The sequence below is a fragment of the Pygocentrus nattereri genome, chromosome 1 (genome assembly GCF_015220715.1).
Source record: "Pygocentrus nattereri isolate fPygNat1 chromosome 1, fPygNat1.pri, whole genome shotgun sequence".
In the NCBI taxonomy this organism is placed as follows: Eukaryota; Metazoa; Chordata; class Actinopteri; order Characiformes; family Serrasalmidae; genus Pygocentrus; species Pygocentrus nattereri.
Genome location: NC_051211.1, coordinates 31,338,750 through 31,352,562, shown reverse-complemented (window position 1 = coordinate 31,352,562; position 13,813 = coordinate 31,338,750). Strand labels below are relative to the sequence as shown.

The 13,813-nt window shown below is 37.9% G+C and overlaps 1 protein-coding gene across 1 annotated transcript in view; it reads right to left on the bottom strand.

Annotated features, from left to right (window-relative positions):
• Positions 1-13,813, bottom strand: part of acss3 (acyl-CoA synthetase short chain family member 3) — a 40,772-nt gene that overhangs the window by 13,241 nt on the left and 13,718 nt on the right. The window contains exons 8-9 of the mRNA XM_017709123.2: positions 12,215-12,366; positions 2,224-2,327 (exon numbers count right to left, since the gene is read on the bottom strand). Of these exons, the coding sequence (XP_017564612.1) occupies positions 2,224-2,327; positions 12,215-12,366 (256 nt within the window). The remainder of the gene's footprint in view (positions 1-2,223; positions 2,328-12,214; positions 12,367-13,813) is intronic.

Here is a 13,813-nt window from a genome sequence, read left to right as displayed (position 1 = left end):
GAGTTTGTGAAATCAATATATCTGGTTATCTGCAGAGAAGGGAAAAACAACGGCAAAACATACATTTGAACTGTCAGTCTGTATATTTTCCCATGAGGAAACATAAATACCCAAATGGCAATTTCAGAATTCACATACCAGACAATCCTAGTGGAAGTACTTTTAATTGTCGGACAATAATACAAACGCTCAATGTAAACTTTTCAACAAGTAGTCTGGCATTGCACTGAGGCACTCCAAGTTTGATTAATCATGTTAAATATGCAATTATAGTGATCCTTGTTGTGATCAGCCTGCAGAGTTCATCACTGTTTTTACCTCAGTGTTTATTTTTAGCACATGTGACACAGATCTACACTGACTAATTGTAGTCTTTTCAGCTTTGCTAACTTAACTTGCATCCAAATGTAAACTTTTTAACATAGGATTTGTGGTTAGTATTGGAACAATCAATCCAAAACCTAACTTAACCATTTTCCTAACCGTAACCCTAGTTCTGGCTTTAAGATGAACCCTTGTCCTATTCCTAACCCTAGCTTGGATCATTTCATTTTAACTTTGACCCAAAACTAACCTCAAATCCTATGTTAAAACCAATTAAAAACAGGCCTGTCCATCGCATAATGTTGCTGAGTACACCACTGCCCCCAGGGCTTAGGGCTGACCAGCGTTTTGTTGGCGCTTAGCGGAATTTTTGGGGAGCCCCCCCCATCTTGCCATCTGATGCACTGTAAAGTTAACTAACAATGACTACCATAAGCTGTCTAAATGATATACATTCGTATCATGTGCACACTGGATGCTTGTTTGGGGTTTCTTTTAAGTAACAATTCAAATCACAGATAACCTCAGCAGTAACCATTTAAGCTTAGTTGGATCCACCTCTGGTGGCAGTGGTGACAGTACAGTTTTTTACTGTTATAAAGGCTTCACTTTCTATGTGCTGTCATGCCTCTGGATTTTTAAAACTACTTGTGGAGTATATTTGCGTGGCTGAAGCAGCAGCCATGGTGACTAGGATGCAATTAGCTCAAGCATTTACTGAACAGGTAAGCAGAACAGCCAGCACTCACCAACACATTAGGATAAGTGACAGAGAACTTCTAGCTTCTGTATAATCTTGCAGTTTTTCAGCTGTCGATGTATAGGCGCTCTTGCTCGAGCACAGAACGGGACTTTAGCCTTCCTCCATGTGATGAGCAGCTAGCACCCTAACTTTTTCGGCTCTCCCCCAACTTACTACAGATATCACTGGGTGCTGAACGGTCTCGACCAATCAATACACAAGCAATATGAATACATTACTAACATGGGAGGGAGCAAAGGAGCAGCTTAGCCCTTTTACACTACACTATTTATGTAGTATGATTTCTAGAGATGGAATGATCAATTGGCTATGTATCAGTATCGGCTGAATTTTAGGCCAAATATGTGATCGGCAATTAGTCAATGTCTCTCTAACTCAGCCAATCCTGAGGGCTGATTAGACACGTTAAACATGTAAGCCATATTTCACCTGAGCCACCAGAATGTAACTGCTGCACCATGGTTGAATGGGAAAATTCAAACAAGTCTCTTCAGTCTCGTCACATCTATTTCACTAATTAAAAACATTTTTCCTGAAGTGTATTATATATTAGGCCCAATCACGTTGTAAACTCACTGTGTGAATACATAGTAGGGCTGCATCAAACAACTAATCTGATAGTCGAATAATCGATCAATTGCTGGAACGAATAATCAAATTATTCAGATTATGAATCACTACATTACCAAATAACTTATGTAGCTAAATTTAAAAGCCAATAGCTTCAGGCTGTTTTATGCATTCGCTAACAATGAAGACAATAAAGATGAATACCATTCAAGAATTCACTGTTTTAATGAACTCTCTAAAGATAGAAAGATAAGAAATATAAAAGTAATATATTTTTCCTGTCAAAATTTAAAAAAGGATGTGCAAAGCAGCAGTAAGAAAATATAACAAAACTAAATCATTTTCCTTTAATGAAGTAACGTTAAATAAAAAAAATGAATCAATCTAAATTTAAATGTTACATATATATATTGTGGTTGCGCTGTTGTTAACTCTCCAGTGAGCATCTGAGCGCTAACCCTAGCTTAGCTTACACTTTACTAGCTCTATGACCTACGACTTGGGCAAGAACATAAAATGAAAAAAAAAAAAAAAAGTAGAACCACAAAAGTGTGTGTATCACTCACCAGTCTGCCACCAATGATCTAGAACCGGAACTCCAAAGCTCTTCTTCGCCCATTCTAATGTCTCTATATCACAGCGTTCTCCAGCCACAAATAAAGACCTGAGCCTGACAAAGAAAGCGAGAGACAGAGAAAAACAGACATATGAGAGAGGGAGAAGACGATGCAATGTTTAAAACTGTAGTGTAGGTACCCCTATTATCGGCCACCTCAATAAAAACATTGGGAATCTATGCTAACTGTAAATAAATGAAAACACCCAAATCAATGCTTTTTGGGAGAGATGCATGTGTAGATTAATGTCCAAGAGTCATTTGATATGATGAGAAAACAGTTTTTCCAATAATAACGTTTTTGTTTACTTTGACACTAGTATCGTTAGTATGATGTGGGTCCCCCAATATCGGCCACCAGCACTTCCGGTTTCCGTAACTCATCTTTCAGCCTAAAATTCAGCGTATAAAATTATTTTTAAAATTTATATATATATATATATATATATATATATATATATATATATATATATATATATATATATAAGTTAAATGTGACGTTCGGTTCAATGTTTAGGTCTCACATGTTACATCAATACTACACTGATAAAGATAAGAGGACAGCAGTAGATCATTCAATAGCATTCACTTACAAAGACGCATCCTTCACCAAGTTTTGACTGGGAAGAGTTTTAAAGTTTTGAAAGGGAATTCAACCATTTTTTTCAATTTCTGCATTATGAAAATGGTTAAGATAAAGTGGTTTAGTGTGAAATGCTCCATTCAAGAGAAACTTACCAAATCAGAATTGTTCACAGTGGTGGTGACAGGAGCCAGATACCCACAAGTTTTAAAGCTGCTAAAAGCTCCCTCACAGAAAGTTATTACATGAAATATGCTGGCCGATGTCCGAGTCACTGTTTTATTATAGCTTTGAGAAGATTTTGGCCTAAAATGTACTTTTAGTCAGGGCATTGTGAGGCAATAGTCTCCAAAGAAAACGTACTTTTTCAGATTCAATTTTACACATAAAAACATAAGTTACTCTACAATGAAACATTTCACACCAAACCAATTACTTTGTTTATTCTCAAGCACTAAAATATGCATTTTGAAAAAACAGTAAAATTCCCTTTTAAGAAAATATTTAAGAGCATATAATGTTCAACAATTTCATTCATAAAATTGTTCTTAGATTAATTGTTCTTAGAATTGTTCTTCGGAGTAAAGAAAGAATTTTTTTTTGTTTTTTTTTTTTAAATAAATTACCATAATTATGAAGAAATCCAATCTCTGAGCACATTTAGTGAGAGAAATAAGCAGTATTGAACAAGGAGTATTGAACATGTTTTAGAAAATCAGAGAAGCAGCAGGCAGCACAAAGCTGTGTTTCACACACTCTGACATTCAGAGCACCAGATGATCAGCTTGATTATTCTGGAGGTGTGAGTAAGGCTGGGTTTGAGTTTATGCTCATTTTCACGCTAAAGGTTAACAAGACACAGGCTTTGGATAAGGTCACAACTCTAAAACTGCTCAGCGTTTTACCATTTATCACAGACTAAAGTGCTTGTGGTGTGTATGTGTGTTTCTTCTCTGACTGCAGTGTGTGTATGAGATTAGTAGTGTGTGTTTCTATTTCACTTATATACTGTTTAGATTAACATTTAGATTTATTGCCCCATCACAGTTTATTACAGGATATTTGAGCAGGGCAGGGGCTCATCCTTGATGTAACACAGCATGAGGTAGCAATTCCTAACAGTTTTTAGAAAATAAATTAAATATTTTCTGTAAACAGAAAATGTCCTTCACATTTTCTCAGATGGCAGATACAATGACTAGTAATGTTCGTATGAAATGGGAAGAAAATGCAGTTTTGTTAATGAGTAAGACTAAAAATCAGATATAAATCTATTATCCACCAACATTCCCCTTGCCCCAAATGCAGTTGATCAGCCAAGCTATGTTTGGAGTCTGAAATCTGTTACTGTAGTTTTACACTGGAGCTATGAGGCTAATTTAGCTAATAAGTATTGGAAGCTTAATAGCATAAACATTTGCATGGTGCTAACTGCATGTTATCTATTAAAACTAATCTCAAAACAGACATGCTTGTGTTGTTTCTGACACTATGACAAACTATTATATCTAAACAAAAACAAAAGATTGCCATCATAGTACTTGTTAGCTACATTAGTCGTGCAGCTCCAGTGCAAAATTAAAGAAGCAAACTTGAGACACTAAACTTGTCTTGGCTGAGGAATAACAGGGAAAATGAGTAAATCTGACTTTCCACTAAACTCTTCCTTTAATGTCAGAGCACCTCTGATCCAGCCGTCTGGAAGCTGACTCTCTGAACTGGAACACACTGGAATGGGGTCACGATCTTCTGTCCCCATTTAAATGCGACCTAAAAGTTGGACGTTACAGCCTTGGGGCGAGAGTTCTACTGTTTTGCTCTTTTGTGGTATAGTCACGCTCTGCTCTACTCCCAGAACCCTATTCTGCCCTGCTCTATTTTATCAGCTCTTTATTTCCCCCACTTACTCCCCTGACTGTGGAATTATGCCAGAAATGTTATTGGAGGAAACATTTGAAGGACCCTACAAGAATAAGTAAGTGGTATTTGTCTGTAAAGCTTAGGGCCATCATGAACACTACTGCTGAAAATAAGCACAAAAGTGGGGTTAAAGATCCACAGATGGTGATGAATTAAAAGGATTAAAAAAAAAAATATATATCTTAGCAAGGTGCTGGGCCACCACAACACACCAACAGCTTCAGTGTATGGTACTGTGTGTACTGGAAGTGTCTGAAAAAGTGTACTGAAGGAATGGAACACCATTCTTCCAAAGCATAATCCCTCAATTAGTGTTTCAATAATGGTGGAAGAAAGCACCAACACATCGGTCCAAAATCTCCCATAGGTGTCTGACTGGGTTGAAATCTGGTGACTGAAAGTTATATCATTGTATTTACATTATTTACAAACTCAAAAAGGTATTGTCTTTATCTTTTATCAATAATATTAAGCTGTTTACATGTTGACTTTAGGGGTGTCCAAATCTTTTTTTTTCTAAATAGTGCCAGATTTTTATTAAAAAATTCCTGAGGGCTCAAATATGATTCCCAAATCATTCAAAATATGAAGTTTTCAAAATGTCAAACATACTATTCATGTAGAGCAATTAATTGAACCATGACAATTAATTGCGATAAATCTGCCACCAGAGCTGAGTTAATGGCGGGTGCAGGTTTACGCTGGCCAGAGTGAAACGCATCAGTGTAGACATTCTAAGCTTTCCGTGTGCTACTGTGTTTCCTATCTCTGTATGAAAGATGCACAGAACTTTTTTTTTTTTTTTTTTTTGCTGGACTGCTCATTCAGAGCAATTTAGATCAACAAATGCTTGGAACAAAATGTTGATTTGTTGAGTAACCATAATATGTGACTAATGTATTAAGTATATTCCTATTCAAGTGCATACTTGTTCAAAACTATAATTTGTGAGACAAACCAAATACAATTTCCCAGATCACGTTCTTTATTTAGCAAATAAATGTAACAACAGCATTCAGGAATCACGTTATTAAACAAGAGCAGCAGATGAAAAGTTATAAATAGTTGTGTTTTATTAGTCTTAAAGGGTTAAGATTTACTGGATTACTGAATTCACTTTGATAAGAAGTTGGAGCTGTGAGAACTGGATAGATTGCAGCTGCTTTAGATTCTCTGCCCTCTTGTCCCCTGAATGTGTGTTGTATCTCTAAGTCGCCGAATTGCCAGTTCTCAATGTCCGGTTTGTGCTTTATGGTTGTAGTCTTGGCTAAACTAAACGCTACCATCAGATGAGAGGAACAACTGTAAAGTATTAGCTACAGGGCCACTTATAACACATTTCAAAACAGAAGTCAAAGGCCATTCAAAATATGTCAGCAGGCTGCACTTTGGGCACCCCTTCTTTAGGTAATAAGTTTTGTTCTCTTTTTTGTAGAGAATATTGTGAAGGAGGAACACTGATCAGATCACATTTTTCACATCTCTGTAGAGCATTGCTGGTGGTTTTTACACCACTGAACGCTCAAGTCTGTGTTCATCCTTGTAACGAGGGATTGTCTTGGTAATGGACAGACTGTTCTTGCTGAAACAGCCTAGTGTCTATTTACTGCTCTTTCCCATTGATGTAAATGCAGATGCCACTTTAGTCACGGTTCCTCTAGAAACACTAGTCAATTGAGCAGTCTTTGTAGCTGAAGCTCCTGCAACTTCTGCCCAATAATCAACCTTTTAAAAGACACCCTTGGATATTTTCCTTGTGCCATTTTGACCAAAAGTCTTACTTATCTCCATCTGTGTTCATGCTTATTGCTATGGGTTAAATCCAGAGGTAGGTAGATGATCCTAAACCTGGGTGAAACAACGACTAGTAAAAGTACCTTCCAAAAAAACTTTAAATAGACATACAAAAGTCCTGGATCAAAACACTACTTAAGAAGTGTTCTATCAGCATAGAAAACAAAGTTTGTTACACTCTATTCCTTTTTCTTTTTCTTTTGGTCTAAAAAAAATAATGCTAAAAAGGTGAGACTGACCTCAAAACTGCAGTAAAAACAAAACATAATGAATATAAACACACAAAAGGAATTAGTCACTATATGAATTGCAACAATGTACCTGAGTAAAAAGTAGATTTCTTAACTCACTAATATACTTGAGTAGAAGTAAAGCATTATGATTTGAAAATACAAATCCATCAATATGTCAATATGTATATGTACTACACACCTCTGGTTAAATCAGTGTGGATGAAGTTACTTATTGCCTGTAGACGGCAACAGAAAGGCTGGTCTTCTTCTTCTTTCGGCTGCTCCCTTTAGGGGGCGCCACAGCGGATCATCTGCCTCCATCTTGCCCTATCTACTGCCTCCTCTACTTTTACACCAACCATCTCCATGTCCACCTTCACTACATCCATAAACCTTCTCTGAGGTCTACCTCTTCTCCTTCTACCCGGCAGCTCCAGCTCCAACATTCTTTGCCCAATATATCCACTATTCCTCCTCAACACATGTCCAAACCATCTCAAACTGGCCTCTCTGGCTTTATCTCCAAACTGCTCAACCTTCGCTGTCCCTCTGATCTGCTCATTTCTAATCTTGTCCATCCTTGTCACTTCCAACGAAAATCACAGCATCTTCATCTCCGCCACCTCCAGCTCAGCCTCCTGTCTTTTAGACAGAGCCACAGTCTCCAAACCAAACATCATAGCAGGACGAACAGAAAGGCTAGAAAATTTCTAAAAGCTTTTTCTACAGCTGCTATAATATTCAAGTCAGACATGTATACAGACTTTATTACGAAGCCAGAATCTCATAAATTAGACATGAGCAATGTTGTTTGCTGGCTGTGTCACAAATAAAATGTATTTTTAAGCACATCTATCCAGGCCACATCTATAAATTACACTGGTCAGCAAAGAATTGATAGCCTCCACAAAATTAAACCTTGTTCCTGAATATGCAGAGAAAAAAAACAAAAACTGATCAATAATGTTAAATTAATGCAAGCTCTCCCCATTGTTTACATTGTTAAAACAACTTTTAAATGTGCTAATGGTCAAAGCAACAGCCTGGTGCGGTCATCACCTTAGCTATTCCAACACTTTAGCCCTAAGGTGATACAAGACAACAGCAAGACTGTACACATCAACCAGATTGCAAGATTCATATAAACCCAACCAAAACGAAATGCCTCTTACAGTAAGGCATGCATCTGCTCACCACAGGCACGGTTTTATCACTGTGGAGTGAACTTTTATTTTCTCTTATAAACAGTGCTTTCACTCTTCTTTTGTTTATTTTTAATGTTTTTGTGGATAAGACACAACAAAGAGTGCTGATGAATCACTGAAGGTTGTGTTGATGTGTAACCCTTCAATTTAAATAAAAAAGAAGCTGCACATTTTACAGATTACTTTAAAAAAATACTGGGTAATGAGATCCCTAATCAGTATTACAATGAACTAGGCTGAGCCCTGGATCTTTCTAAACCGATCAAAATCCCCCTGGCTAAAACATATTGCTGTGGTGAGCAAGAAAATATTTAAGAACCTCTCTACCCTACTGGGAGGGGAGTTTCAACACTAGTGCAATGATAAACGAACTGAAGCTTTGAGGCAATGACAGGCAGTAATGGTTGCTAAACCAGTGTTTCCCAACCCTGGTCCAGGAAACACAATGTCCTGCTCATTTTAGTGTTTTTCCTGCTTTATCTCTATCCCACTTCAACTCAGTAAAGTTTTTAGGGTGTGTTAAGAACAGGGAAAACACACAAATGTCATAATACAATGACAGCACACAAGAATGAAATTCAAATCAAGTATTATTTCAAGTATTAGCCCAGTGTTATGCTCCCTTCAAATGACTTTTGTTAAGAATAATGCACTAGGATGGTTGGCGGTCCCACAAAGGTTAAGAGGATCAAAAAACTGTTAGAACTGCTCCTGTTAGTATCCTCAATGACATTTAGACAATCCGGCACCTATTCATCATTCTGGACTGTGCAACGCAGTGGAAGGTAGATATGCATATTTAAGAAGCTGCCTGTGTTACAGCATATATTTAAGCAATAGAACACAAGAGGTAATGGTGTTATGGCGAAATAACATCACGGCTGTGATTTGGTCAAATAAAAAAATTGGGCCGTAAATATGGCATTTAATATGTTTTAACGTCAGCAGTTCCTTCCGGCAAATTATAGTTTCTTAACAAGCAGGTTGTTTCTACATCAGAGTAACAAGTTCTGCTCACTCTGCACAGCCGGCAGTTCGTTTTCCAGCTCCACACAGACCAACTGACAGTTTGGGAATTTAGTGTAGTCTTATCTTCGTAGTCTGACCAAATCGGCTATCAGTCAAATGGAATCTTATCCAAAAGTATCCCTTTTCTGTTTGTGCGCAAAAGTAAGAAATAAAAACGTTTAAATGGCTTGAGTGTCTCCTACAGCTGTCAAAGTCATTGCTTAGCAACAGCGTCTCTGTGGAGTGATATAGTGTAAACTATATTGCCAAAAGTATTTGCTCGTCTGCCTTCACATGAATATGAACTTGAGTGACATCTCATTCTTAATTCATAGAGTCTCCACTGCAATTCATCCCAAAGGTGTTGTATCAGGTTGAGGTCAGGACTCTGTGCAAGCTAGTCAAGTTCTTCCACACCAAACTCGTTCCTCCATGTCTTTTCAGACCTTGCTTTGTGCACTGGTGTGCGGTCAACAGGAAGGGGCCGTCCCCAAACTGTTCCCACAGGAGCATGAAATTGTTCAAAATCTTTTGGTCTGCCGAAGCACTAACAGTTCCTTTCACTGGAACTAAGGGGCCGAGCCAAACTCCTGAAAAAGAACCACACATCTAAATCCCCCCTCCACCAAACTTTACACTTGGCACAATGCAGTCGGACAAGTACCGTTCTCCTGGCAACTGCCAAACCCAGAGTCATCCATCGGATTGCCAGATGGAGAAGCGTGATTAGTCACTCCAGAGAACACGTCTCCACTGCTCTAGAGTCCAGTGGCGGCGCTTTACACCACTGCATTCGAGGCTTTGCATTGTGCTTGATGATGTAAGGCTTCTTTGCAGCTGCTGGGCCATGGAAACCCATCCCATGAAGTTCTCTACGCTGTTCTTGAGCTGATCTGAAGGCCACATGAAGTTTGGAGGTCTGTAGCAATTGACTTCAGAAAGTTGGTGACCTCTACGGACTATGCGCCTCAGCATCCGCTGACTCCACTCTGTGGGCGACCCACAGAGGGGCTGAGTTGCTGTCGTTCCCAATCACTTCCACTTTGTTATAATACCACTGACAGTTGACGGTGGAATATTTAGTAGTGAGGAATTTCACAACTGGCTTTGGGGATCTTATAACGCATTTTTCACAAATGTTTGTAGAAGCAGTCTGCATGACTAGGTGCTTGGTTTTATACACCTGTGGCCATGGAAGTGATTGGAACACCTGAATTCAATTTAAGCTTTTGGCAATATATTGTATCTAAAAAACCTGCAATGTTATGGTGAAATAACAGCATGGTTAGAACGCTTCTCAACCAATCAGGAACTGTTGTATATAAATGGTTTAAGGATGTTCTATATTATACGTGTGTGTGTGTAAAATATATATATATATATATATATATATATATACACACACACACACACACACACACACACACATACACACACACATATACACACACACACACACACACACACCCTTTTTCAGGCACAACATTATGACCACCTCCTTGTTTCTACACTTATTGTCCACACTGCGTCCATTCACTGTCCACTTTATTAGACATCCCTACCTTGTCCACCTTGTAGATGTAAAGTCAGAGATGATAGCTCAGCATGCACAGTTTGTGTTGGTCATCCTCTAGTCCTAGTAAAATATTACTCCAGTGAAAATAGAAGTTCCTCCTTTTAGAATCTATTTAAGTATAAAAAGTACTAAAAGATTAATTAACTTAATGCACTTAGTTACAAGTCTAATAAAAACTTGCTTTAAACAAAGGCTCGCAAATGAGTTTTCCTTTACTGTATTGCATCTGTAGGTCTCTGTTCATAAACAAACTAGCTAAAACAAATTTACTATAAAATTAAATGGTGTTTGTATAAATTCAGACAGAAACATGCCAGCCACAACTGCATGTGTGTACATATTTCTATATTGTGGTCTATTTACATAATATTAGGTTAGTTCCATCATTTATGTAGGAATAGGCACTCCCAAAATTTATGCTGCTGCACTGACGTTGAAAACAACAACTCAAAACTGATTGGTGTGCTTGTTTCCCGCTTCTTTCGTTTTGACACGTTGCGTTTTATGTACACATCTGTTGTTCCTTTTGGTTTATTTCACAAAAGCAGTGTAGCAGAGTAAAAAGTAAGATATTTGTAAAGTAAAAGATACATGAAAAAACTACTTAAGTACTGTAACGAATTACATTTACTTGATCTGTGTACTTATGATTGTAAAATTCTATTGCATGTCGATGCTAAGAAGGGCAGTCAGTATCTTTGTTTCCTCTTAAAGCATTCATTACAGCAATACCCTGTTTTTTTTTATACATCATATCTTTAGGCTCCTTTTCTGAACCCATTCTGAATCCTTTTCTGAAGCAGCAAAACTCAAACTATTTGTGATGTAATGCTAAATTATAATGAAGATTTTTTTATTTCCAAAGGAAAAACACCAGCTTCCCACTGACCGCAGTCTACTCTTTCACATACTGCATTAGTGTGATCATTTCAAAAGGCAGACAGCAGAGGTGAAATGTAATTTCCTCTCTGTGCACACTCAATCTTCTCCAATAAAGGACTTACAAAAACAGAAGCAGTTAACAGCAATCGTAATGTGAATGCTTCCCACTTTAACTCGTTTACTTACATTCAGTCTGTAAAAAATAATCATCGTAAAAGCCTCATTAAATAATGAAAGACAAAACGCATGGCTTAACTCTGCACTGAAAAGATGCCATGTTTAATCTAACATTCATTTTAGTGTGTCCTGATGTCCCTGAGGGAATTCACACACGCTTATTTATCTATTTTACAATGATACTGTGCTGGAGTTTCCACGGTCCTCCATATAGAGAGTTCAAGATTATTAACGATGCAGATCATGCTGGACAATGATGTCAGAGAATGATGAATCTGGCAGGAGAATAATATTGTTTGTTACAGAATGTTGGTGTTGGTGCTATTTTGTTGCCACCTTCATTCAAAGTTCCATTTCTGCAACAAGTGATTTCTTCTTTTACTGTACAGTAAAAGAATAACTTCCTGTAGTGTATTAGTAGTAGTGTACTATAATTAGTAGTGTAGTTTATTAAATTACACAGAATTTTTGTTGTTATCAATGTCACTGACAAACCACTGCAGTTCAACAGGTGAGAGGCAAGTCGGTGAATGTTTAACTGATGAGAGCACCTGGGTGTTTACCTGTTGAGTATGTACCGTTTCCCATGGGCTGCCTGTGGGTCTTGCTGTCTAATCGCTCTGATGGCGGTGGGGGCTGTGAACACTGAAGCTGTTCCATGCTCAGACATTACACGGAAAAACGCTCCAGGATCCGGAGTCCCTACAGGCTTTCCCTACAGATACACACACACACACACACACACACACACACACACACACACACACATGGATACACACACACACACACACAACAGCAGTCTAGCACACTTAAAAAAACAGGAGAGATTATTAGCACACTACATCTTTGTCTTCTAAGAAAGAATTCCAAATGTATTGAAAAGGTATAGGAAATATTGTAGGCAACACCTACATTATCATAATATTACTGTAAATATTACAACTAATCATATAACGTGTTATAACAAAGTACTATAATGTAAGCAATTGTATTTGGAAAATGTGTACATTTTTTATTATTCATTTTAATGTTTCATTGGAGATCTCTCTTGCTGGTAAATAAGAACAATTTCAACCCTAATAATTGTGAACTGTGTTTTTCTACAGTGAAGATGTCTGGGTGGTGGGTTATAAACATAGATGGCGTAGATGGATGTCTATGTGTTTTGGAGAGTAGCCTTGTGAGCAGATGGGCCAAATGAGAGTATGTGAGGCGGAAGGAACAAGCTAACCGGCCAGCTATTATTAAAGCTACTGCCATCATCAGCACTGCACAACGCTTTCCATCACTAAGTGAGCAAAACATTGAGGGAACAGTTCAGTGAAAAATCATATTTCTACAATTTCACCCTCTTACTTCAAAACTCAACCACAGTATGCTAGGTGTGGAAGGTTTGCTTCTTTTAACCTTCTCGTATTTTCATTTGTCTTTATGTTGCCATTTTACCTTCCTTTTCGTTTTACTTATTTTACTTCTAATCTATTTAAGGTCTGTCTCACTGAGGTCTAATTCACACATGCTACCCTCTGTGCGCTGCGAGCGAAGCAGCAGCATGAGATTCTCTGAATACTGTGCTGATTCAGTGCAGCATCTGGGATGCTCTGCCACTTTGTACGCAAAACCTGTGTAAAAGTGCTGACCAGTTAACATGGGTGCTGAAATGAAAAGCAAGACTTTCCGCATCGCACACACCATGCAGATGCATCAGATAAATCAGGCCTGAGGATTAACCCTTTTAGGTTATACAGCAAAATACTTCAACTACACCACAAAATGACCTGTCAACTTCTTAGGTACTCTCAAATAGGCTTACTGTAACACATACTGTTCTTATCTATAAGCAAAATACAGTACCAACATCCTGAAGCCTGAATTTAGTCTGTATAGTATGTAATACAGCATCAGAAACCACATATGCAACTAAAGTAAACTACTTGCGAATACTTTTGTAGAAATACAGCTAAAATACCACTCAGCTGTGCAGCATTTGTAAAATTAGATGATACTGGCTTAGAGAATACTTCAGATTAGTGGAAGGACAACAAATCTGCTCAGAGAGAGAGAGAGAGAGAGAGAGAGAGAGAGAGAGAGAGAGAGAGAGAGAGAGAGAGAGAGAGAGAGAGAGAGAGAGAGAGAGAGAGAGAGAGAGAGAGAGAGACACA